Below are 24849 nucleotides of genomic sequence, written 5' to 3'. Positions count from 1 at the left end.
TCACAGTCGGCGACTACCGTATTTTCCGGACTATAAGTCGCTCCTGAGTATAAGTCGCATTAGTCAAAAAATGCGTCATGAACAAGAAAAAAACATATATAAGTCGCACCGGACTATAAGTCGCATTTATTTAGAAATGTATTTCACAAAATCCAAAACCAAAAACAGAGACTATGTAACTGGATTATTGAGGCCAAAAAGATTAATGTTAATGAAGATGAAGGAGTGAAGGCAGCCAAGAGGAGGGCAGGAAGGTCATTGCAAAGCAAAAGATTCACTGAAAGAAAATACCATGTGGTACACCAAAATGTATCTAAAATGTGGAGAATACAATGCAATCAAGCATTTTGGGCGATGTGGAGTCACAGGCTGGCAGCAGATTAAATGCTCACAAGAGAGAAAAAGATGCAGTTTTAGACGTGACTGAAGCAAGCCAGGCGATAGGCCTATAGGCCCGACGGTAATTGTAAAGCAATTTACAAAAGATTCACTGAACAAAAATGCTGATATGATACATGAAAATGTTGCTAAAAATTTGGAGAATTCAATGCAATCAAGCATTTTGGGCGATGTGGAGTCACAAGCTTGCAGCAGATTAAATGCTCACGATAGAGAAAAAGACGGTTTTAAAAGGACGTGACCGAAGCTGAGGCAAGCCAGGCAATAGGCATATAGGCCCGACGGTAATTGTAAAGCAATTTACAAAAGATTCACTGAACAAAAATGCTTATATGGTACATGAAAATTTAGCTAAAAATGTGGAGAATGCAATGCAATCAAGCATGTTGGACGATGTGGAGAGACAAGCCGGCAGCAGATTAAATGCTCGAGAGAGAAAAATATGCGGTTTTAAAAGGACGTGCAGACTGAAGCTGCAGCAAGCAGGTGATATTTAGAAATTTATTTCACAAAATCCAAGACTAAGAACAGACAGACTATGTAACTGAACACATTGAGGCCAAAAATATTGAGAATTCTAGGGAATCTTTAAGACGAAGGAGTGAATAGTGGCAAGAGGCAAGGCGAAGGCTGCTGACAAGTGGAGAAATGTGGAGAATGCAATGCAATCAAGCATTTTGGACGATATAGCGTATTGGCACAAGCTGGCAGCAGAACAAATGCTCGCAGAGAGAGCGAGAGAAAAAAAGATGCGCATTTAAAACCAGGGCCTAAATTTCAGCGCGGGATTGCGCATACATTATTACTAAGTATTGAGCATACTAATAAAAGTCCCGCAACGCTAGCCATCATAATGCGAGAAATTCCCACACATTTTACAGCGCTGTCTGACGTTAATCTAATAATGGAGCGGCCTGAAAGCGGACCAACTCTGACTTCAATTGAGACACACACACGCGCGCGCAGGACCACTTTGGGGGTGCCTCTCTCTCTTTGCTCTCTCTCTCTCAGCATTTGTCACCGATAAAGTCAAATTATTCTAGCCTATTACGTGCTTCTACATGCTACGTGCCGCTATCGACAGGAAAGGAAAACAAACGTTTAGCGATCAGGAACCGCAAACACAGAAGCATGACAGCCTATAATATAACGCGAGAGAACATGAATGTGTTCTCCATTTGAGGAACGTTATAATCGATTGCGGACGTGAACAGACAGCTAGACACGGAGCGCATAGTAGGCCTACTTTCACGTTCTGGGCGTATTCACGTGAAAGATAATTAGTAGCAAAACAGCGATCAAATATTACATGGCAGTGAGTTTTGTTTTCAAATGTTTTCATGCATGTCCAGATAATGGGTGAGGAATGTTTAGGGAACAGACTATCGTGAATCCTGAATTTATGGCTGGGCAAAGCACATTATTTGGACCATGGCTTGTAGCCTATTCGAGTCAGCTATAGGCCTTCATTTCTTGCGTTTTACTGTGAGACATAGGCCTATACTTTTCGTTTGGAGCAGCATACCGGTAGGCTATCAATGGCATTGGGTCACTATTAAGTTTCATGTATGAAAGAGTGTCGGGATGTCCATCCGCTTATTGCGAGATAAGGCATCCGCTTTCATTCATTTATTCATTCATTGAACGTGTGCTGTGCTGCAAGGGAAACCTTATTCCGTATAGCCAAAGAGGTCTAAGATAGCCTAAATTTAGTTATTTTTTAAATTATGCATGATTTACTTTTTTATAAAATTCGTAGGCTGATGCCTGGCAGCAACAATTGTGTTTAAATGTAGGTTAACCTGGGGCTGCGTGCTACTGGTAGCTTGAGAGCAATGTGTTGGAGACTCATGGTGTAGGACAATGACTTCGTTGGCAACAATATTAAACCAACCAACAATATAAATTATTAAGAAGAGCTATTTTATGAGTTAAATTGAAACAAAATTATACTGGCTTTTATTTGTCCGAATCTGAGGCCCAGCTATAAATAGAATCCCGGCAGTAGTTTGAGGATTTAAGTATGCACGTGTGTTTCACGACTTGTGCATTTGAGAGCGCTCTCTCAAGGCTGTAGACGATAATGTTTCATGTAGGGTTCATGTCAGTTAATATAAATTAACATTTAAAAACATGTTCAATTATATAATTTTTTTCATATATAAGTCGCACCTGACTATAAGTCGCAGGACCAGCCAAACTTTGAAAAAAAGTGCGACTTATAGTCCGGAAAATACGGTACATTTCCAAAGTCGGACAGAAATCATGGGAGTTGTACTGGAATCGCAGCGCGCTCCCGTCAACTAGATCGTTAAGTGTAAGGTGCCAATCTTAGCGGTTTTAAGTCAGTCGGAGTCAGTCCTTTTCTAGTTTTGCCGTTACGACAATATCAAACATGTTTGAAATAATGCTTCTTTGATTCTATAACAGTCACTTCCATGCAATCTAAATACAAACAAGAAACTCCAGAGGGTTATTATTAAGAGTTTTATTGTCAGTTGCATTTTAGGTAAAAAGGTCCTTTTGGATTTTCTTTGGAAGAACTTGCTTTGTGACGTGTTTGCATGAGTTTTGAGGGGTGTTTTGTAGGGTTCTTATAGTAGAATTGCATGTCACTGAAACCGTCTACTCCTTGTTACAAGAACATCATCTTCAAAGCTTGCTGTAGGCTTGAGTTATTGTCAATCAAAGCTGGGATGCCTGATCGACAACTTGTTTGCCCAATTCCTTGCGGTATCTCGAGAACCATAGGTCTCTCAGACACATGGGTGGGCTCTAATTGGTTATGGTTATGGGATTTGGCAGACGCTTTTGTCCAAAGCAACATATCACAAACGTGCTAATTACCAACCATTTTGTTCGAAAATTCTAAAACAACAATGTTTTTTAATACTTCAAAATAACATTTGATAAATGAACCTTGCATTTTTCAGTAGCCATTGGTGTGTAGATTTGAACAAAATCTAGGTTGGTTCTTACCGGGACTTTTACTGCCTGAAATATCCGATTTTGTTTACCACACTCAGAGTTTAGTGCTGGGCTGGTGGGTGCCTATTCCCAACCTTTCTCACTGCACATCAACGGTTAGCCCGAGAATTCTCGTCGCAATTCAAAATTCCACTGGAGCTCCAAGTGGATTTGTACACGCAGCCTTACAACACTGTTTACTAGAGATGTCCGATAATATCGGCCCACCGATATTATCGGCCCGATATTAGCATAAAAATGTAATATCTGTTAATATCGTTATCGGATTTTTTTTTGCCTTAAAACCGATAAAATAATGCTTGCGTTACACCCAAATAGTGCCTATGCGCTCCTGAAGCGTTTACCGGCGCACAGATGATGACCTCATCAAGCTGCGTCTTGAAGCATACAAACAAGCGTGGATGGCTGCAGTAACAAACTTGCTCGCTCTGTTTCAACATTATGTCTGTGGTTTGGAATTGGCCATGGCCGTCGTAGCCCCTTGAGTTGGCCGTGACGCCCCTTTGAAAATCAGAGGTTTACAGGCCACGGTGGCCTTGGTGCCTCCTTCTTTAAATATTCTGCTTTGCGTCCTACTAATAGCGATATATATACCTATGGCCAAATTACGCAGTGGAGAAAGTGACAGCGCAAGAAAGTGCGTCCAAATTAACCCATTCTTCTCAGTTGAACTACTCGCGAAGTAGCCTACTCATCACACAGACATCACAAGTATCACATGAAAGAGCTTTTTCTCAGCTTTTAAACGATGTTAGCCGCTAATTGCTGTGGTGAACGGTTCGCGAGAAAAGTAAATAATACCATTCAATCATAAATTCTACTGAAGGTTTTGCGTCCATCTCCCTATCCATTCATCTCGGTGGAATACTTAAGAACCCTTCGTTTAACATATGACAAACCATATATCAGAATAAACAGCAGACCTTACCGAGCAGAAAGGTGTACATCAGTCCCCTGTACAGTTAGCCGTTCCAGACTAATCCCGTTTTGAATTTGCAGTAAATTTCAACATACATGGATGTCTCCAAATTTGGGATTTAAGTTTTACACTGTGTTTAAATTGTTCCACATTATTTCATAACGGGCCAAATACAAAACAAATATTACAAATGTCGCCTAGATATCAGTAAATCAGAGGACAGCTGACTGTAAGAGTTTGTGAAAGTAGCCTTAATGATCACAAAATGCTAAGCATTCATCTAGGCTATTTGAGTTTCTTAAAGCTGAGCTGTGCTTAAATTGTTCAATACATGATTTCATAACAGGCCAAATATAAAATAAATGTTAAATATAGCCTAGATATCTGAAAATATTAGATGATCAGATGATTTACAGTTATATGTAATATGTCATGTTTTATGTTTTTGTATACAGTGATGCAGGTCTACTGCAGTGAATACAACTTTGATCATTTTTATAGCCTACTACTGTATAGTTAACTTTGGCCTCGGTGCCCTGACATGTGGCCTTTGTGCCCCCCACCAAATATGCCCAACTGAAGGCCAAGTGGCCTTGCCCCTAAAATGGTGAAATTCCAAGCCTGATTGTGGATATGGCCCGTTATGTACTTCACCTCAAGCCTGAAGTATTTTTTGTAGCTCAAACAAATGTTTTCAAAATTGTGCAGTATAGTTGCTTGCCACATTGTAATTGACTCATATTTGTGCATTCATTCAATTAAGGTGATTGAGTTTTAGTTAAAGAAACAGTTCATGAAGCATCCTACAAATGCAGGCTCATTTAACACAGAAAAAGGGTAGCCTGTCATACACTATGCCTGTTATTTTAGTTGGCTTTACATTCTGCTATGTTGCACATAGTTGTTCAGGTACAATGTTTTATAATTTGTGAAGAAGTCAAATTTGCCCTATTTGTTGTGGGCATTGTCAAAATTATCTCAGGGAGAGTGTAATCCAAACTGTTGTTTGAGACAATTAAAAAATAAAAAATAAACATGGCACTTTTTCCCTAAATTAAGTTGAAGTATTTTTCTTATTTTGCACAGACAATGTTAACATTTGGAAAGCCTTGTTGCATTCAAGAATGCATCCAGTGGGGCATCACAATAATATTAAGCATGTTGTGTTAATTCCACAACAGGAGATATGTGATGTTACCTAAATTAGTTTTGAGGAAAAATAACCCACATATCGACATCGGTATCGGCTGATATCGGAATCGAAATTTGAGAGTTGGACAATATCGGCATATCGGATATCGGCAAAAAAGCCAATATCGGACATCCCTACTGTTTACAGCTCTTCGAGTCACGGTAAAATGTACTTTTTGGTACATAGCTAATTTAGATACACTTATGATGCGGGTGCTTGCGTTTCTTTAGGAATCTGTCTTGGTTTGTATAGAAATTAATATTAAGTGACATACACATAAGAGGTTGGACATACGGGACGGTTGGTAATATGTGACGTCTGATACAAATAACAGCAATACAATAGTTAAAATTAACAGTAAACAATTTACGTTGGTAATGGAGAATAGCAATAATAAACAACAATGTCAATTCAATCAATAGCCAAATAAAATAAACAAATACTATAATATACAAACCATAACACAATTAATAAACTGCATGTTGAACAGATATGCCTTTAGAGCAGTGTTTCCCAAAGTCTGGGTCGCCACCCACGGGTGGGTCGCAGGAGAATTTATTTGGGTCGCCAACCCAGCACAATTTATGTTGTGTTATAGGTCTAACTGATACCATTTGTCATTTGATACCAGGAAAGTTAACAGTTTTCTATTAGGATGTAGTTTGTTAACTACCACAGTTACGGGTTTGTCATAAAAACTCATGAAACTGGCGCATGAAACTGGGGGACGAACGCATCGCAGAGGGGGAGCCAGAGCATGGATATACCTCTCAAAATGAAACCGTTCTGTGCGGCGCCTGCCATGACCTGTAGGCCTACCTCGCAGTTGCAAACTGCAAGAGAATCCGCCTATTTGCACGAACATTAAAAGATACCTCCTCAACTTTACCGATTAAAATCTAGTGACCGTGCTGTCAACTAAAGCAGACATCCATAGACCGGATAAGGATATTCAATTTGCATGTAGATAGTTTCGATTGTAGATGCAATCTTTAAAGTTAATAGCAACCTCCTCACATTCTTATTTCTGATTTAAAATGCACAACAGTGCATTATATTAGGCTACAATTTAAATAGACATAGACAACACTATTTCTCTCGTTTTCTACCTCGCGAACTCTAAAGTAAATGCGCATTCTTCCGGCTATTGCCCAAAAGCCTTGTTCTGATATAACGACTATATAATATAATACAATACAATATAACGACTTGAGTTATTTGCTGTTTACATCGGAATTGACGCCCGCAGTGTTATGGACCCATTTGTCTGCAACGCAACGTAGCCCACAACATTTTTTAGAAATACAGGAATAGCTTTACTATGCTGACGAATGCGCAACATGCGAATTTCCCCAAACTCTCGGATGCGCATTAAAACGTATCTTTTCAGTAGTCATTTCCAACTTTTCACCCTGATGGTGCTCAAAATGCAACACTACCGTGTTCAAAGCAGGATCTATCTATCTAGATCCTATAGCAATGTATGGTTGGGGGAGGCATAGAAAAGTTGGAGAACCTGTGGCCTAAAACAATATTGGTGGTTGCAGGGATTTTAAGTGAAATGGGTCGCGATGGTCTGTCATTTTTAAAAAGTGGGTCGCCAGAAAAAAAGTTTGGGAAACACTGCTTTAGAGCCCTCTTTAAAGTCCCCAAAGTATCACAAGAACGGAGAACACTGGGCAATTAATTCCACCAACATGGAACCAATTAACCCTTTCGTGCCCGTGCCAAACATTCCATTTTTGGTGCTGGATGACCTCCTTACACAAAAAACCTTATTACTTGAGTATAATACATACCATCAATGGGATATACATACCATTGTAATCAGAAGGATCAGTTCTATCAAATGATGTAAAATACATATGGTAATGTTGATACAGTAATGAACAGTCTTTGAAAATCCTCTCCAAATGTATACCGACATTTGTTAAAATTTAATTTCATTCACATATAAATTAATTTTCATCATATTTCTATACGAGATAGAGAAAAATATAGAGTGTATGACATGTTCAGCAAGTTGTGGGCTATTTAACAAAAAAGACTGAATTGGAATATCATTAACCTTTCAAAAGTTATGATAAATTTAGTGATCAGTGTAAAAAAATGCAGGAAACGGGATTTAGAATGTTGACAGAATTCACATTCTCTTTCTCACCAAAAACATAAAAGTATGCATAAAAACTAATAATGAAGTCAGACACAATGGTTTAGATTTATTTGGTCCATAAGAATAAACCATTTATTTGTATATAAGCAAATGCTACAGTCAATAATAATGATATATAAAAGAAAAACATGTACCTTACCAGTAATACAGGAAGTAAGTATACTGTATATTTATTGAAGATCAATTCTGAATAGAGACATAAAATACATTTGATTCAACAGATACAACTTCCTTATATAAATTAGTGTAATATGAAAATGATATACATCTATAAAATGTATTATTTATGAAAAGCTAGGAATACAATCAACTTCAACAACACTCAAAAATCAATGTGTTCTAAACATTTGAAAGTGGATTACATAGAACAAGCCTGCCACATATACACACACACACACACATAGAGGAGGATAGGGAAAGGTGGGGTGGGGAACCTGAAGGTTAAACACAGAAGACCTATGACTCATAACGAAACGCATCCCCTTCTGTAGAATGCCAAATCTGACAGCAATTTTGTTTACCAAAAAAACAAAGTCACCTACCGCTAAACTCCAGGCCATACAAGCTACTTTAGTGTTATTATGTATTGTTTTTATAACAAAGCCAACAATTTTTCTTTGGCTCCTGCTGTACAGGAATATGTACTTGATGAAAAGACGACAAAGTAGTAGTTGGAGCAGCTGAAGGCGAGGCTGAAAGCTGTTGTGATAGATTTTCTCCAAAGTCTTTCTGGCTGTAGCTACCAAACCTAGGTTCAACACCAGATTCTGCATTGCCAAACTTGAAATAATAAGAAACTACAACGGCAATGTCAATGGAGAAAAAGTGTACACAATATGTATTTCTCATTTCTCATAGCAATGGATATTAGGGAGGGAAGTGAAGTCCCATGTCAATGATCAATCCCAGAAAACTGTGAAACTCTTCTGGGGTCTCTTCGTCCCATGCCCCTGCACTGTGTGTTTGCCTACGACGGCCTACTAAGCACAACCTCCCACCCGTTCCGGTTGGTAAAACCACATATGCCTGGGACAACAACATATAAAAAACAACATAACAAGTCTATTTCACAGTGTTTTAGTGGCAGTCTACACCAACCTATGCACGCCACCTAAATCTATACCTTCTTCCTCCATCCTCACATGGTCTTCAACATTGTGAGCGCAAGCTCATCAGCAGTCAGCTACCTCTTCAGGCCTGCAAGGAGGTCTGTGTAGGTCTTGTCATCCTCCATCTGAAACAACAGTAAAATCATACAAATGTAATACCTTTATTAATTTAAAAAATAAAATCACAAAACTACAGATGCGTGCGTGTGTGCACATACATACACAAGAAGAGGTAGCCTAAACTATTGAAGCATTCAAGAACTCAAAAATATTTAGAAGTATGAAAAGTAATTTTATTACACATGGGTTTAGCTACCCTAAATCTGATTGCCTGGCTGGCATTAAGATAAAGACAGATTACATTTCACCTAGTAACTAACTGCTGAAATGCAATAATGACATTTCTGACATAATATGTGATTTCACATCATGTTTTCTATAACTACATATTGAGAAGAGTAGAATATCAAGTCATGCCATCTTAGAAAATGTTGAGACAAGCACGTCTGATGTTTGTCATTTAGAAGTTAGCAAGGTAAAACAGTTCACTACAAACTGCCTAGCGAGGTAACAACCCGAGTAGAGGCAATAAGTTAATTAGCACTACATTTCTGACAGAATCCGTGATTTCACATCTTGTTTTTTACAACTACATTGAGAGGAGTAAAAATATCGCTCAACTTATTTCATGTAAGAGAACGCAACTTAGAAACGCGGCACCCATTGATTTATTCAGCTTTGGTATGCTATACTGACTTGCCAATATAATGCTTACCTAACAAGCAAATTGGTACTAGAAAACAAACTTACTTACAGGTTATATACTAACAGCTTTTTAAATGAAATTGTCAAATGAAAATAACTGATTTCAAAAGCAAACGAGAATACTGCAAGCAGTTCAGAGTAATGCAGCTAGCTAGTTACATGACGATGCACTTAGCCCCCGCTATGCCATAATGTTGACGCTGATGAGAAAGCATATTACTGTCAAATGACATGATTTTATGACTACAAATTAAGATGAACCATAACTAGAAACTATGTAAAACATATATTACTTCAGTTTATCCAGCTGTGTGGTTTCCAGTCGAGGTAAACTCCAACGAAGTGCAGGTAGCATCTGGCGGTCAATGTCAAAATGTACTGACTGAAGTGAAAAGTTTTTTTCACGACTCATCTTCCATCTTCATCTTCCTCCAAGTATCCAAAACATTTCGCGCCATAAACCCCTTAACCAATCATATCAAATTGAAGCTTATGTTGTCAGCATTACGGGGAAGATTTCAGAAATAAAATCAGTCATTGGACAGCTGAGATATTAGATGATTGGTCATCGTTAAAATTTTAACGAAATTAGAACGGTCGGGCTTGTAAGGGTTAACTGGATGAGTCTCATGCGTCAACCTAACTTTTGACAAGGCAAACAGCTTCCAGCAGATGGGATTCACCGGAAAATTGTTTCTAGTTCATTGGTTTTGTATAAGCTGGATTTTACATCTACCAAACGTATTATAACAACATGGATATTCCATTACTATGGGTTCAACTTCAAGACCATTTATGACGGGTCAGGATATTGCCATCCTTGTGTAACCCAGACGGGAAGATACAGAGGCATTCATGAGGGGTGGAGGGCAGTGTTAATTACGTTGACGAAGACTATGATGAAAAATATTTGTCAACTAACCTTTTTTATGGACGAAAATTAAATAAAAACTAAATAAAAAGTCAGATATGATGACGAAGACTATGACGAAATATAACTGACACTTTAGTCAACAAATAAAAATGAGACGAAAATGTTAGGGAGTGACGAATGGAGAAGAGATCCAATCAAAACGACTCTTTTTGTGGGACAAGTTGGAAAGAAATTCAATCAGAGCGAATCATTGAGGGAAGGTTGATCTATGCAGAAGCAGCAGAGCCATTTTAAAAAGCCGTGACAAATGCAGGCGCAGCAGCTAAACAAACGCAGCAGCAGTTACAAAGGAGGAAAACAAAGACGAGTTTGCAGAACTTTGCACAGTTTCGAGGACGATTTTACAACAGTTAGGTTGTTTACATTATATGCACAGTCTTAGTTACACAGCTTTGGCTGATTTCAGTTGACTTCGCTAGTTAGCAACACGCTAACGTTTTGCAGTGCACCACAGAAATGTCAGAGCTAGATTTAGGACGAAAGCGAAGAATTGACATCTGTGGGGTATAACGGAGGTTTAACAAACACAGAGTTAACGCTGAACTCTAGGTTGATTGACCCTGCGCTGACTAAACCAGAGCTGTCGGTTCCACCGTAGGCCTACCGGTTATTAATTAGTTCAATCAACACAGGGTTGTGCGCGTCCACCTATAAAGACGTGATGAAATTTCATGACAAAAGCACGATCTAAAATATTTTAACTATGAATCCATTAATAGCTTTTATAACGTTCCTATCACATAACCTGTTATTCTACAAAGATGTAGCCTACTCTGATGGGCCCCAAATATGAGGCCAGGTCCACGATTGGTAACATTGGCAATGTAGGGCTGGAGAAGGCTATTTAAATATATTAAAGATTCACGCGAAAAACAATATCGCTCCAGCAAAAAGTCATCAGGATAAGACAAGATGTCCAGCAGTCTTATCAATCTCTCTCGGTGGATTGCACAAATTATTTCATCATTCATTTAATACAACAAAAGGGCATGCCATTGCAAACATTTGAAAGCTGCGGTGAACGCGGGTGTAAATAGCCTACCCTTAGCAAAACCTGCTCCGACCAGGCTTGATTCAGAGCATATTTCTATATTTCAACTTTTTGTAACTTAGATCGGAACGGAAAACCTAGGGTTACCGCAAACCCTGGGTTAACTTACCCGGTTTTTATAGAGCTAAATTTTTCTCAATAATATTTGTATATGCGCAGAGGGGAATCCACAAATATTTCTTGATTTGCATGTGTGTTTTGATATCTACAAATAAAAAAAATCATATTTGTAACTCGTATATTGATTTTTACAAATATAGATGTGCATTTGTAAATAAAATGCCATTTGTAAAACCTAAAATTTCATTTGTGAAATGTGATTCTGCATTTGTGGATCACCAGCACACACATTCTTCCCTTTCCAAAGTTACGTGTTTTTGAGACGTTCTTCGCATGAAAGTCGCACAAATCCACAAGTAAAAAAATCATATTTGTAACTTGTAAATTGTTTTTCACAATTGTAGATATTTGTAAATGAAATGGCATTTGTAAAACTGAAAATTGCGTTTGTGAAATCTTATTTTGCATTTGTGGATCACCAGCACACACAGTTTTCGTTTGTGGATCAGCACACGTATTTTTGAGACAAACTTTGTGGCATAGAAGCCACCCAGATCCACAAGTAACCTGCCGACACTTTCTAATCCAGTAGATGGCAGTGTTGTTCTATGGGACTCATAACACACAGAGCTAGCGAACCTAGTTCTTAAATCTAACAAGTTATGCCTTTTACAACAAGATTTTTGATGGAAAAGTGGTGTTTAATTTCCATAATCTTTGTTTAGTAAACGCATAACGCACAAGCACAAGGGGAAATTATAATAAAAGAGTGAGACGTTGAACTTCAGTCTATGTTGGTTTGGCTCTTCATTGATTCACTCATCTGCCAAACTTGTTTTTTAGATGTTCATAGCAAAAATGGATGCATGCGATTAATTTAGATTAATTAATCACAGAGTATGTAACTAATTAGATTTTTTTTTAAATAGATCGACAGCCCTAACTTCAATAATATTGTACTTCATCTTGAAAGAATGTCAAATCATTGCATATCATTCAGGGAGAATGCATATCGTTTGTATTGTGCCACAAATTTCACATATGATGTGTGTGAATTTAAAAGATAATTTTTCACGTCAAGAAAGTACTGTTGTTCGATAGACTTAAAAAGTTATGTTGGTTTTGTGCGAATCCGCTCAGTGGACTACATCTCTCGTCTCGAACGATGTACGTCACCAACGTAATGGATTTCTTTGCAACGTCATGAAAACATGCGTGCGCAACCAAGAGGCAGAAAGCACCAGAGCAATGCAAAAGAGCAAAAGAATAAAATGAGTTTTTGTGCTGAAAACTGCACCAATTCGAAATCACGATGGTTAGAGAATGTTAAATATGTTCAATATCCCTAACGGAATGCATGTCTTCGCCAAAAATGACAAAATACGATGTTATATTAATAATGCAAATGAACGGCAAACTTTGAAATATAGTCTGAAATGAGATGTTATTATCATTGAGACAACAGGAGTATACAAAAAAATCTGATTAAAAACTGTTAAGTTTATAACGTTGTGGACGGCCACCAAGCGTCTTCTGCCCCACGTCTGCGCACGCATCTAGTTTTGTTGGTAAACGGGAAACCCGTGTATAAGATTAGCTGTTATGCTAGTTAATGGTTACATCTTGCTCCCTGCTATGTCACTGAACTTATGAACAGTCTATGGACGAATACAGGTTAGTACAGTGCCCTGCAGACCAACTCTATGTTCCAGCCTGCGCAGCAAGATATCATGGTCAATGGTGTCAAATGCAGCAGTTTAATCCTCTGACTCATGGTATTTTCATCGGCAAGGAAAGCCCAATTAAGACCTGTTGCTGGTATGCTTGTACAATCCAGTGTGGCTGTGAATGAGCTAACATCACTAGTGCGACTGATGGGTTTGTAGTCGTTGGAATTACGATCTTTCACAATGTTGTAATTCAATAGTTACGGTACAAAACCGAGGTGAAGTTAGTTTGATATTTGATATTCGGATATTTCATAGATATTAAAAAAAATGTAATGCGGCCGGTTTCACCCCGTGTTTGCAGACAGTGTACAGATGACCTGTCTACTTTCTCGCAGCCGACCTACTTAGGGACCGTCTATAAAGTACCTTCTGAATTACCTTCATAGTCTTTTTTGTCAATAGCTTTGACATCATGTGACCTAGTGACTCCAAACCAATGCAGAATAGTTATCCTATATGGGACTAATAAGACACACCTCTTCTTATAGCCACTGTATGCACACTGTATTTTACATGAATATTTTAAAGAAAATACATTATTACCCATAAGGAACGGTCTCCTTTTTTCAATACCTGCCAAGTCATGTGATTTAGTGACTCCAAACCAATGCAGACTCATCAGACACACCTCTTCCTATAACTATTGAATGCACACTCTATTTTATATTAATATTTTAAAGAAAATACATTGTTTCCTATAAGGAATGGTCTCCTTTTTCAATCCCCCCCCCCCCCCCAAGGCAAGTGACGTAAGGACACCAAACCAATGCAGAATATCCTATATGGGACTCATCAGACACACCTCTTCTTATAGCCACTGTAAGCACACTGTATTTTATATGAATATTTTAAAGAAAATACATTATTTCCTATAAGAAACGGTTTCCTTTTTTTCAATACCTCCCAAACCATGTGACCTAGTGACTTCAAACCATTGCAGAATAGTTATCCTATATGGGACTCATCAGACACACCTCCCTTTATAGTCACTCTATGCACACTGTATTTTATACTAATATTTTAAAGAAAATACATTATTTCCTATAAGAAACGGTCTCCTTTTTTTCAATACCTCCCAAGCCATGTGACCTAGGGACTCCAAACCAATGCAGAATAGTTATCCTATATGGGACTAATAATACACACCTCTTCTTATAGTCACTGTATGCACACTGTATTTTATATGAATATTTTAAAGAAAATACATTATTTGCCACCAGGAATGGTCTCCTTTTTTCAATACCTCGCAAGCCATGTGACCTAGTGACTCCAAACCAATGCAGAATAGTTATCCTACAGTATATGGGACTCATCAGACACACCTCCTTTTATAGTCACTCTATGCACACTGTATTTTCTATGAATGTTTTAAAGAAAATACATTATTTCCCATAAGGAAGGGTCTTTTTTTTCAATACCTCCCAAGCCATGTGACCTAGTGACTCCAAACCAATGCAGAATAGTTATCCTATATGGGACTCATCAGACACACTTCTTCCTATAACTACTGAATGCACACTATATTTTATATTAATATTTTAAAGAAAATACATTGTTTCCTATAAGGAATCCTTTTTCAATACCCCCCCCAAGGGAAGTGACGTAGGGACACCAAACCAATGCAGAATATCCTTTATGGGACTAGTCAGACACACCTCAAATTAATATAAGGCCTATAAACTATAAGTTTATCCGCAAACACTATCTACTTGTGGAAAAGGATAGTGCAGTGGTCACAGACATGGGCTAGCATGCGGGAGACCTGGGTTCGATTCCCGTATGATGTGTTTTGGTAGAGTGAGTGTGCGTGTGTACCAACGTCTCTGGAGAGAAGGCGCGCAATTTGAACAAGAAATCGGTTCTCAAACGGAAGTTTTGATTGCAACAATTAGCTAGTTCATGCACCAGGGTGTAAATAGCATACAGTACTATATACACCAGGGTACGAATAGCATCCACTTCTAACTATACATTGATGCAAACAGCATACCTTATTCAGACTGTCTATTAGGCCTACACAGCTGAGCTATTCACACCCTGTTACGTAACAACAAAAAAACATGTTGCTTGTTTTTTCTTATTATTATTACATTGTGTGATCAATATGCCAGAATAAATCACAGGGGTGCAAATAGCATACACTGATATTTGTACCAGACGGGGTATTACTAGAACACATTGCTGTGTGCACCGGGGTACGAATAGCATACATTGATATTTGTACCAGACGGGGTACTAATAGGACACATTGCTGTGTGCACCGGGGTACGAATAGAATTCACGTCTAATTGCACCAGGGTATGAATAGCATACATACCACGTAACATGAATAGCATTATACCAGGGGTGCAAATAGCCTTACCCAATATTTTTTCATATTGAGGGGTGTCTGATAAGTACCCCATAGCAGAACAGTTCTGTATTGATCTATGTTGTCTAGGACCCAGTATATTGAAGGTATTGAGCACAAAGCAGCTTCCATAGGAAACAAATTGGTTTTCTTTAAGAAATTAATATAAAATAGTATGTGCAAATATCATATTAATTTGAGGTGTGTCGGATTAGTCCCATATAGGATAACTATTCTGCATTGGTTTGGAATCATAGGATAACTATTCTATATTGGTTTGGAGTCCCTATAAGAAGAGGTGTGTCTGATGAGTCCCATATAGGATAACTATTCTGCATTGGTTTAGAGCAGGGGTGGGCAACTAATTTCCCCAAGGGGCCACATGACAAACTGGAATTGTTGAGGAGGGCCGGACCCAAAATACCGAACTCAAGTCTGAACTCAATTCTGTTCAATTCTATTCTGTTCTTGTATAACATTAAGTAAATCATATGGTTTTGTTTACTAGTTGTAAGAACAGATGAAAATGTGAGGGAGACAATATTTAATCTATGTCCAGTATTTAATCCTCATTCTCGAAAATTATTTTTTGACATGACATTTTTTTTCAGTTTTCAAAGACTGATATAAAAAAGTACTACAATATCTATATAATTAGGCTAGGTCATGAAAATGTGAAGGAGTCAGTACAACCGATAGGCCTGTGCCACTATTTCATCAACACTCAGCAATATTTCATCATTAAATCATTACCATCATTAAATTAACTCAGAATTAGACTACGAAAATGTGGAGCAGACAATAATAGGCTGTCATTAGTTAATCAACATGCACAAAGAAAACTATTTTAAAAATGTAGGCTATGTTTTTGCTTTAACTTTATGCACATAACTGTGATTGGTCAACTCGCTCTGTGTGTTGAGCCGGCTGCTTCAAGCAACCTGTGGGTAGTAGCATCATACTAGTTCGCTAACATAAGCTTTGCAAATAAACTCAGACATTTGGTTACAATTACGGGGTTATCCGATTGTAAACTGTCTATCTGCCAGTAACGTTTTGAAATGAACACTTCGTATCGCCAACGAGCAGCAGTAGGAGTTTGTTCTAACAACCTTTGCGGTGGTGAGCGACGCAGACATAAGAGACAAAACTTTGAAAGGTTTACGCCGACGTAAAGGCAACTGCATTGTGTCGACGCAGAAGCATAAATTCTATTCACCAGCACATCAGTGAGGGTGTTTACGTCGTATCCACGCACAAATGTATGGGCGTACAAATAGCAGTCGCTTTCAAAATAAAAACAACGATATTGATTTGCATGCATTATCTCTATGCTAGGCTCTTGACTATTGTTCTTTCACGGACCTTACACGGGCCGGTCAGGGAAAGCCCGCGGGCCGTATGTTGCCCATGTATGGTTTAGAGTCACTAGGTCACATGGCTTGTGAGGTATTGAAAAAAGGAGACCATTCCTTATGGGAAATAATGTATTTTCTTTAAAATATTAATGTAAAATACAGTGTGCATACAGTGGCTATAAGAAGAGGTGTGTGTTATTAGTCCCATATAGGATAACTATTCTGCATTGGTTTGGAGTCTCTAGGTCACATGATGTCAAAGCTATTGACAAAAAAGACTATGAAGGTAATTCAGAAGGTACTTTATAGACGGTCCCTAAGTAGGTCGGCTTGGAGCAAGTAGACAGGTCATCTGTTTATACACTGTCTGCAAACACGGGGTGAAACTCAAATATCAAACTAACTTCACCTCGGTCGAAAAAAACTGCAAATGTCTACATGAAAATTTGAGGCACAAGTTGATCGGGACCAGAAAATAATTTATCTTTCCCCATTGACTACCGTTCATAATTTTTTGAAAGATAGGTCCCGTAGTGGCTAACGGAAGGGGCGTGACTTCGGCTCTCTATTAAGAATAAAATAAAATACATGTTTTGTATTACAACCGTTAAACCTGTGTCTGTATGGCATATTCAAACCTTAATACCATTCCATAACAGACTGATGGATACTTCCAATGATCGGAAATTCTGGAGAAACATTTAGTCAACTAATGGCCTCCTTACACCAAACAACTTTGACAAGATTTGGGAAAGATTCTTGAAAGATTGGAGTCTTTTGAGTAAAGCTTGAATGGGGGGCATTAGATAAAAGAGTACAATCTTTTAAAACTCTTTCCCAAATCTTGTCAAAGTTGTTTGGTGTAAGGTGGCCATAAGTCCACTGTAGATTGATGCCCTCCTTACACTGAAAGACTTGGCAAAGATTTGGAAAAGATTTTTGAAAAACTAGTCTCAGACCCTCTCACATCTTATGGCCACCTTACACCAAACAACTTTGACAAGATTTGACAAGATTTAGTCTTTTAACTAATGCCCCCCATTCAAGCTTTACTCAAAAGACTCCAATCTTTCAAGAATCTTTCCCAAATCTTGTCAAAGTTATTTGGTGTAAGGTGGCCATAAAGACAAGTGATAGAGTTGTTGAGTCACAGACTAGTCACAGACTATGATTTTGCAACAACTAGGGATCATGCAGGGCACGAGACTGCTAGGCCCACTAGATTCCTTTAAATTATTTCCATCGTGCACTACATATCAACAGGAACTCCTGGAAGCCTACTCATATCAAGTCATTTTTTCGTGTTTCTGCAGCATTGTTTCATGTGTGACATTCCTAACAGATATAGAGTTGTTCTGTCATGTGGAATAGCCGACTAATAATTTGTAAGAAATGAATTAACATAGGCTACAGCTGTCGCCTACTTTGCCCCTTCCTGTTTGGTGTTGGAGAGAGGTCACTATTGGTTTTTATATTGTTCACGTCACTGTTTGCATGACCCACGACTAAAAAGACTTCTTACTGGGGCTTTTACTGCCTGAAATATCTGATTTTGTTTACCGCGTTCAGAGGTTAGTTTTGGCCTGGTGGGTCGTCTACTTCCACCCTTTCAACGGCACATGAACGGTTAGACTGAGAATTCTCGTCGCTACTTCAAAATTCCACTGGAGCTCCAAGCGGATTTGTACATGCAGCCTTACAAGACTGTTTATAGCTCTTCGAGTCACGGTAAAATGTAATTTTTGGTACATAGATACACTTATGGTGTGGGTGCTTGTGTTTCTTTAGGAATCCGCCGTCTTGGTTTATATAGAAATTAATAGTAAGTGACACATACACGTAAGAGGACGGAAACACGGGACTGGTGGTAATAGGGGGCGATCTGAGTATCTGTTCTCTCTCAATGAGTTTTGATATTGACTAATAACCAAAGCAGGAACCACCGTTGTGTTTTTCAACAGTCTGCCGTGACTGATATTCTATGTTAAAATTTTCTGGGGGCGCCACTGGCAACATACAATATCAGTCATGGCAGACTGTTGTTATAATCAGCAATTTAATCAGCAATATTGTGAGAGTGAAAACTAATGACATGGTGTCCCTGTTAATGCTATTGTACCAGTATATCCTTCAATTCATTGAATCCCTTTAAAAGGTGTGATGAAAATGTTTCAGCGCGCACATTACCTACAACTCTGGGGGCTAATTCCCCCCTGTCTTTTAATCCTAGTGACGCCCCCTGATCTACAGTGCTACACGCTCCACTCTAGTCATACACGGACGGAGACGGAGGCCTCCCATGCTGTGATCACAATTGATCTGCACTCGATTGCTCTTCCTTAGCGACCAGCTGTTTTTGTCTCGGTAGACTGAAATTGAATTTCACGGTCTGAAACTGAATTGAGATAACTGAAAGTGAGAGTGCACAGAGCAAAATTTTCAGTAAGGATAATTTATGTATCAGAGCAAATCAGTTCAATTTCAATATATTATACTGAATTTGAAGTTGACTGGGATTCATTTTCAATCTAATGTATTTAATTTCAGCAAACATTACACTGAACTTTCTTTTTTACGAGTGCTGTAGCCTCTTTCGCTTCTGCTATCCAGACACATAAACAAACTCAGGATAGCCCAGCTAACACTGGCCATTTTCATGTTGTTTGGATGTGCTCAAATTCATAGTGTTCCGAGCAGAAATGTTCAAATCAGCATACAAAGGAGGGCAGCACAACTACACAACTACGCCACTGGTCAAATCCAAAAAGGAAGGTATACATTTTTGGGGATGTCAGTGACAGGGTTATTAGAGTTAACTAAAACTAAGACTAAAACTAAAACTAGAAGTGAAAATTCTGTACTCAGAAGAACATCAGCTATGTTCATTCAACTCTCCTTAATTCTATGGCAATTTTAAATGCACTACAGCCAACAAAGGAGGTTCACTCTACTTAACCTATGCTGTTAATCTCTCATTTTCCTCCCTAGGACTCATTCCCTTTGAAAGTGCGTGGAATCCATTTAGTAAATGAACCTGTCTTATTCCGTCCAGTGTTCGCAATGATCAGACCATTCCTTCCAGAAAAAATCAAAGCACGGGTAAAGACTCATATAATTTCACTACTATTAACTTTATTTTAAAGTGTCACACATCATGATAGACTAATCAAAGATTACTCTATTGCTTCTCACCCTCATCCTTCTCTCTCCCATAGATTCACATGCATGGGAGCTCATTCATGCAGAACCTATGTGAGGTCTTTCCCCCTTCCATCTTGCCTCCAGAGTATGGTGGTACTGGGCCTGCCATAGAGGAGTTGTGTCAGGAGTGGGTACGCTTCATTATGGAATCAGAGGAACTTCTCCACAGACTGTCTATTAATGGCGGGAGTCATGAAAAAAACGAATAAAAAAGCATAAGGGGCGCTTTGCCATGTAAAACGTGAGGTGCACTATGTTTTCATAAAAACGCAAATGACGTTGGGCGCTTTTCCACTTTGAGTTGAACTTTTTTCAATTCAAGGCGCTCAGGGCGCCTTGCAAAAACGCGAGGCGTAGCAGGCGCAGAAAACACAAGGCGCTCTGGGTGTATAAGCAGCACACCAAACGCTTACTGCCAATACAAAACAACATAAAAAAGGCCAACTTCACTGCAACAAATGCCAATACAAAACAACTTAAAAAAGGCCAACTTCACTGCAACAAATGCATCCTGTCAGATCACCCCCATATTGTCCTCTTAATGGCTCTCATGTGTTTCCATATCAACAATCAGTCTTCAATCAATCTGGCTGCGACATTGAGGGCACTGTTTTTCTTGCATGGCATTGAAGATGTTGTCAAACCCATATCTGGGCCTCACTCATCAGTTTGTCCCAAAAGCAAGAGGCAAATGTCTTTTTACACTGTGCTCTGATAGGCAAAATGACTAACTGTTGCAGGATTGTCATGGCACCACTCACCAAAAACCTCATCTTTCTCCTTTGCAAGCCACTAATCGTTTACGTTCTTGTAATACAGTTGGTCAAGTTCAACCAACTGTCCATCATTTTTTACCACACAGGTCTAGTGATGACAGGGTGATGACAGGTGACATTGCCTGGATGGCAGTATATGTTGCTCAAAACCTGTATACATCATTCAGAATTGATTGTGCTTTGCCAAATGTGCAAGATGCCTATGCTGTAGGCACTAATGCTCCTCCACACCGTCATAGACGATGGGTTTTGAGCACTAAAACAAGTTGGATAGGTTGGATACTTGGAAAGGCCCTCTCCTCTTTAACCCAGATGAGTCCATGATTTCCAAAAAGAATTAGGATCTTTTACCATGTTACCTCAGTCCATTTTAAACAAGTTCAGGCCCAGATAAGACGGTGGTATATTCTGTATCATGTCTCAATACAATTTTGCCTGTTACAATTTTGGCTGCATTGAGTATCAAACTGTGCACATAGACAATGGTTATGAGAGGTTTTCCTGAGCCCATACAATGACAGGTCTGGAAACCTGTATGCAGTGGTGGACGAAGTACTCAAATCCTGTACTTGAGTGAAAGTAGAGATACACATGGTCAAATGTTACTCCAGTAAAAGTAAAAGTCCTCCTTTTATATTTCCACTTGAGTGGAAGTACAAAAGTACTTGCCTTCAAATGTACTTAAGTATAAAAAGTAAAAGTCCTGAAATGTATTATGACTAATACAGTTGCATTTACTATTGTTGAAATGATTCAGCATAGACATAGGCAGTCATTGAGCCTTTCTCCTTCATTCAAGGACAAAATCAGCTAATAATTGTTGTATGTAGAACTAAAAACAAACAAATGTTTTTTTTCCCCCCAAATCTGCATAACTTTTCCAGCCTTTTGTTGCCTCGTCGTTACCCCGTCATCAGATTATGTAAGTTTCATATGCATAGACCTGTTACAATTGCTATCTAAACATATAATATAACCAATACCTAAATCACACTAAAAGATTTTAGCTAGGTGTTTTCTCTTAAAAGTTATTCACAAAGCCTTTCAGACCTACTCTTAGTAAGGAAAAATGACAACTCCTAAACTAAGAGTGAGTCTTCGTTGCTATGGATGACGTCATTACTCATGCACGAGCTTGACTGAAGTGACCACCTTGATTGGCTGATGATTGTAACCAAAGATTCTAGAGCGGAGCGTAGCGCTCTAGAATCTTTGATTGTAAGGTGGGAATGATTCCAAACACCTCCCTTACGATGATGAGTGACAGGTGACAGGTCTGAGAATGCGTGCGCTGCACAAGGACGGAAGATGATGAATAACTGAATAAAAAGGCCTAGCCTAAATGAATCAAGAGTAAGGCAAAACAAATAGTCTAGTAGCCTAATGAAACATACGGATTGATGCAGTATCTTTGTAACATTATTAAATGAATCTGTCACCATAGCCTATGCCTATGCCTACGTTTGCAAAGAGGAGAACATTTTAATTTGATCCACAATGAAACGTTACATTTAATTTACATGTTGACAATGAGTAGTTTTGGTTGTTGTTGGTGCCCTTATTGCGTCAGTTAGTTATGCCTACAATGCAAAATTGTTCCCTCGCGATTGGAAGCTCCTGTAGCCGCATAGGATTTCAAAACATCGCGACATGAACTGCCACAAAAAGCGGATTGTGAATAGGTCTTAGTGAGTTAGGAGTCCTCTCAACTTCTTTTAAGCCGTCCTAGACTTAGGTGCTACTTTTAGGTCTAAAATGCTTTGTGAATTACTTTTAGTGAAACAAATTAGGAGTCCTAAAGTTAGGAGTGACACACCCATTATTTTTAGGAGTTGCTCCTAAATTTGCCAGTTAGGAGCTACTTTTAGCCTTAAAATTCTTTGTGAATACGGCCGTATTCACAAAGCCTTTTATCTTGCCACTAGGAGTACTCCTAAATCGCACTAAAAGATTTTAGCTAGGAGTTTTCTCTTAAAAGTTATTCACAAAGCCTTTCAGATCTATTCTTAGTGAGGAAAAATGACAACTCCTAAACTAAGAGTGAGTCTTTGTTGCTATGGATGACGTCATTACTCATGCACGAGCTTGACTGAAGTGACCACCTTGATTGGCTGATGATTGTAACGCGGGAATGATTCCAAACACCTCCCTTACGATGATGAGTGACAGGTGACAGGTCTGAGAATGTGTGCGCTACACAAGTAGTGCGAAGGACGGAAGATGATGAATAACTGAATAAAAAGGCCTAGCCTAAATGGATAAAGAGTAAGGCAAAACAAATAGCCTAGTAGCCTAATAAAACATAGGCCTACGGATTGATGCAGTAGGCTAGGCTATCTTTGCAACATTATTAAATTAATCTGTCACCATATGCCTACGTTTGCAAAGAGGAGAACATTTTAATTTGATTCACAATGAAACGTTACATTTAATTTACATGTTGACAATGAGTAGTTTTGGTTGTTGTTGGTGACGTTATAGCATCCCTTTTATGCCTACAATGCAAAATTGTTCCCTCGCGATTGGAAGCTCCTGTTGTGCATACCCATTTCAAAATATCGCAACGTGAAATGCCACAAAAAGCTGTTTGTGAAAAGGTCTTGTGAATAGGAGTCCTCTCGACTTCTTTTAGGCTGTCCCAGACTTAGGTGCTACTTTTAGGTCTAAAATGCTTCGTGAATTACTTTTAGTGAAAAGAATTAGGAGTCCTAAAGTTAGGAGTGACACGCCCATTATTTTTAGGAGTTGCTCCTAAATTCGCCACTTAGGAGCTACTTTTAGCCTTAAAATTCTTTGTGAATACGCTTTTGTGCCCACTTCAGGCGTATTTGTTTCGCAATGTGCGTGTAAAAACATTGCAAGGTATGTACAAACAGGCTGCATGAGGTCAAAGCGTAGACTGCCTCAGTCTCGCGGGAGCTGAAAATGGCAAATTGCGCTTTTTCGTGTCATGCACATGCATTCATGGAGGATCCAGGAAAGTGGGAGTTTAGCGTAAAGAAATGTGAGGGGAAGCGTAAAGAGTGCCTAATTATGCATTCCGCGGTATGTACAAAAACTGCTTGTGAAAGCACACGTCTATTCTGTGCCTAAAAACTTCTGCCTTGTAAAAGCAGGTGTTAATCCAAATTGTAGTTAAATGCATCAATAAGAGAACCTTTCAAAGACAACAGAATCGCTATTTAGAGCACCAGTTTTGTGTCTTTGTACTATATCAAAAGCAACCTTAACTTTCGTTGGCCTTTCGAATGTCTTACTTTTACATTCACATCATTCATCTTTCCTACTTGCTAGATTTGACCAATCTTCCATAGCCTACGTGCACAAGTAGTTTGAGTAGAACTACTGATCTTCATTATCTCCCTGCTTGTTGACATCTTATCATGTATGGTATTATTTCATGACCGCTAAACGTTTGATTCTTTTTAATGTTGTCATCAGTTAACTTCATTCAACTGCGCTTGTATGTAGGCTCTGCCGTTCAATTGTGGACGTTCTATTATAATTTCTAAATTTTTATTCTTTACTTTTTAAACTATTCTTTGACTATTGCCCTTCTATGCTTTTATCAGCTATTCCTGTTTGCTTTTGTTTATGTAAAGCACATTGAATGGCCTCTGTGTGTGAAATGTGCTATATAAATAAAGTTGACTTGACTTGACTATTAAATAAATCAGCATATATTGCACTTGGGGAGGAGGGGGGGTCAGATTATTAAGCTTTTCTGCACTAAAATTGGTCCCCACGCTCAAAACTCATTTGGCGTGAGAAATTCCACCACATATGGATAGGCCTACTAGTCTCCCCTCTTTCACATGACACCCCCCATGAGCAATTCCATCGT

At 38.7% G+C, this 24849-nt stretch overlaps 1 protein-coding gene across 1 annotated transcript in view; it reads left to right on the top strand.

Moving 5' to 3' along the window:
- ttpa (tocopherol (alpha) transfer protein) overlaps nt 1–24611 on the top strand; it is a 59107-nt gene extending 34496 nt beyond the window's left edge. The window contains exons 4-5 of the mRNA XM_076293377.1: nt 20017–20127; nt 20244–24611. Of these exons, the coding sequence (XP_076149492.1) occupies nt 20017–20127; nt 20244–20438 (306 nt within the window). The 3' untranslated portion in view covers nt 20439–24611. The remainder of the gene's footprint in view (nt 1–20016; nt 20128–20243) is intronic.
- The last annotated feature ends 238 nt before the right edge of the window (nt 24612–24849 follow it).

The sequence above is a fragment of the Alosa pseudoharengus genome, unplaced genomic scaffold, assembly GCF_046254945.1.
Source record: "Alosa pseudoharengus isolate Yale_2024_CS ecotype anadromous, Long Island Sound unplaced genomic scaffold, YU_APseudo_1.1 YU_APseudo_1.1_scf_2, whole genome shotgun sequence".
Classification (NCBI taxonomy): Eukaryota; Metazoa; Chordata; class Actinopteri; order Clupeiformes; family Clupeidae; genus Alosa; species Alosa pseudoharengus.
Note: the sequence above shows the minus strand (reverse complement) of the source record. Positions and strands in the feature narration are given on the sequence as shown.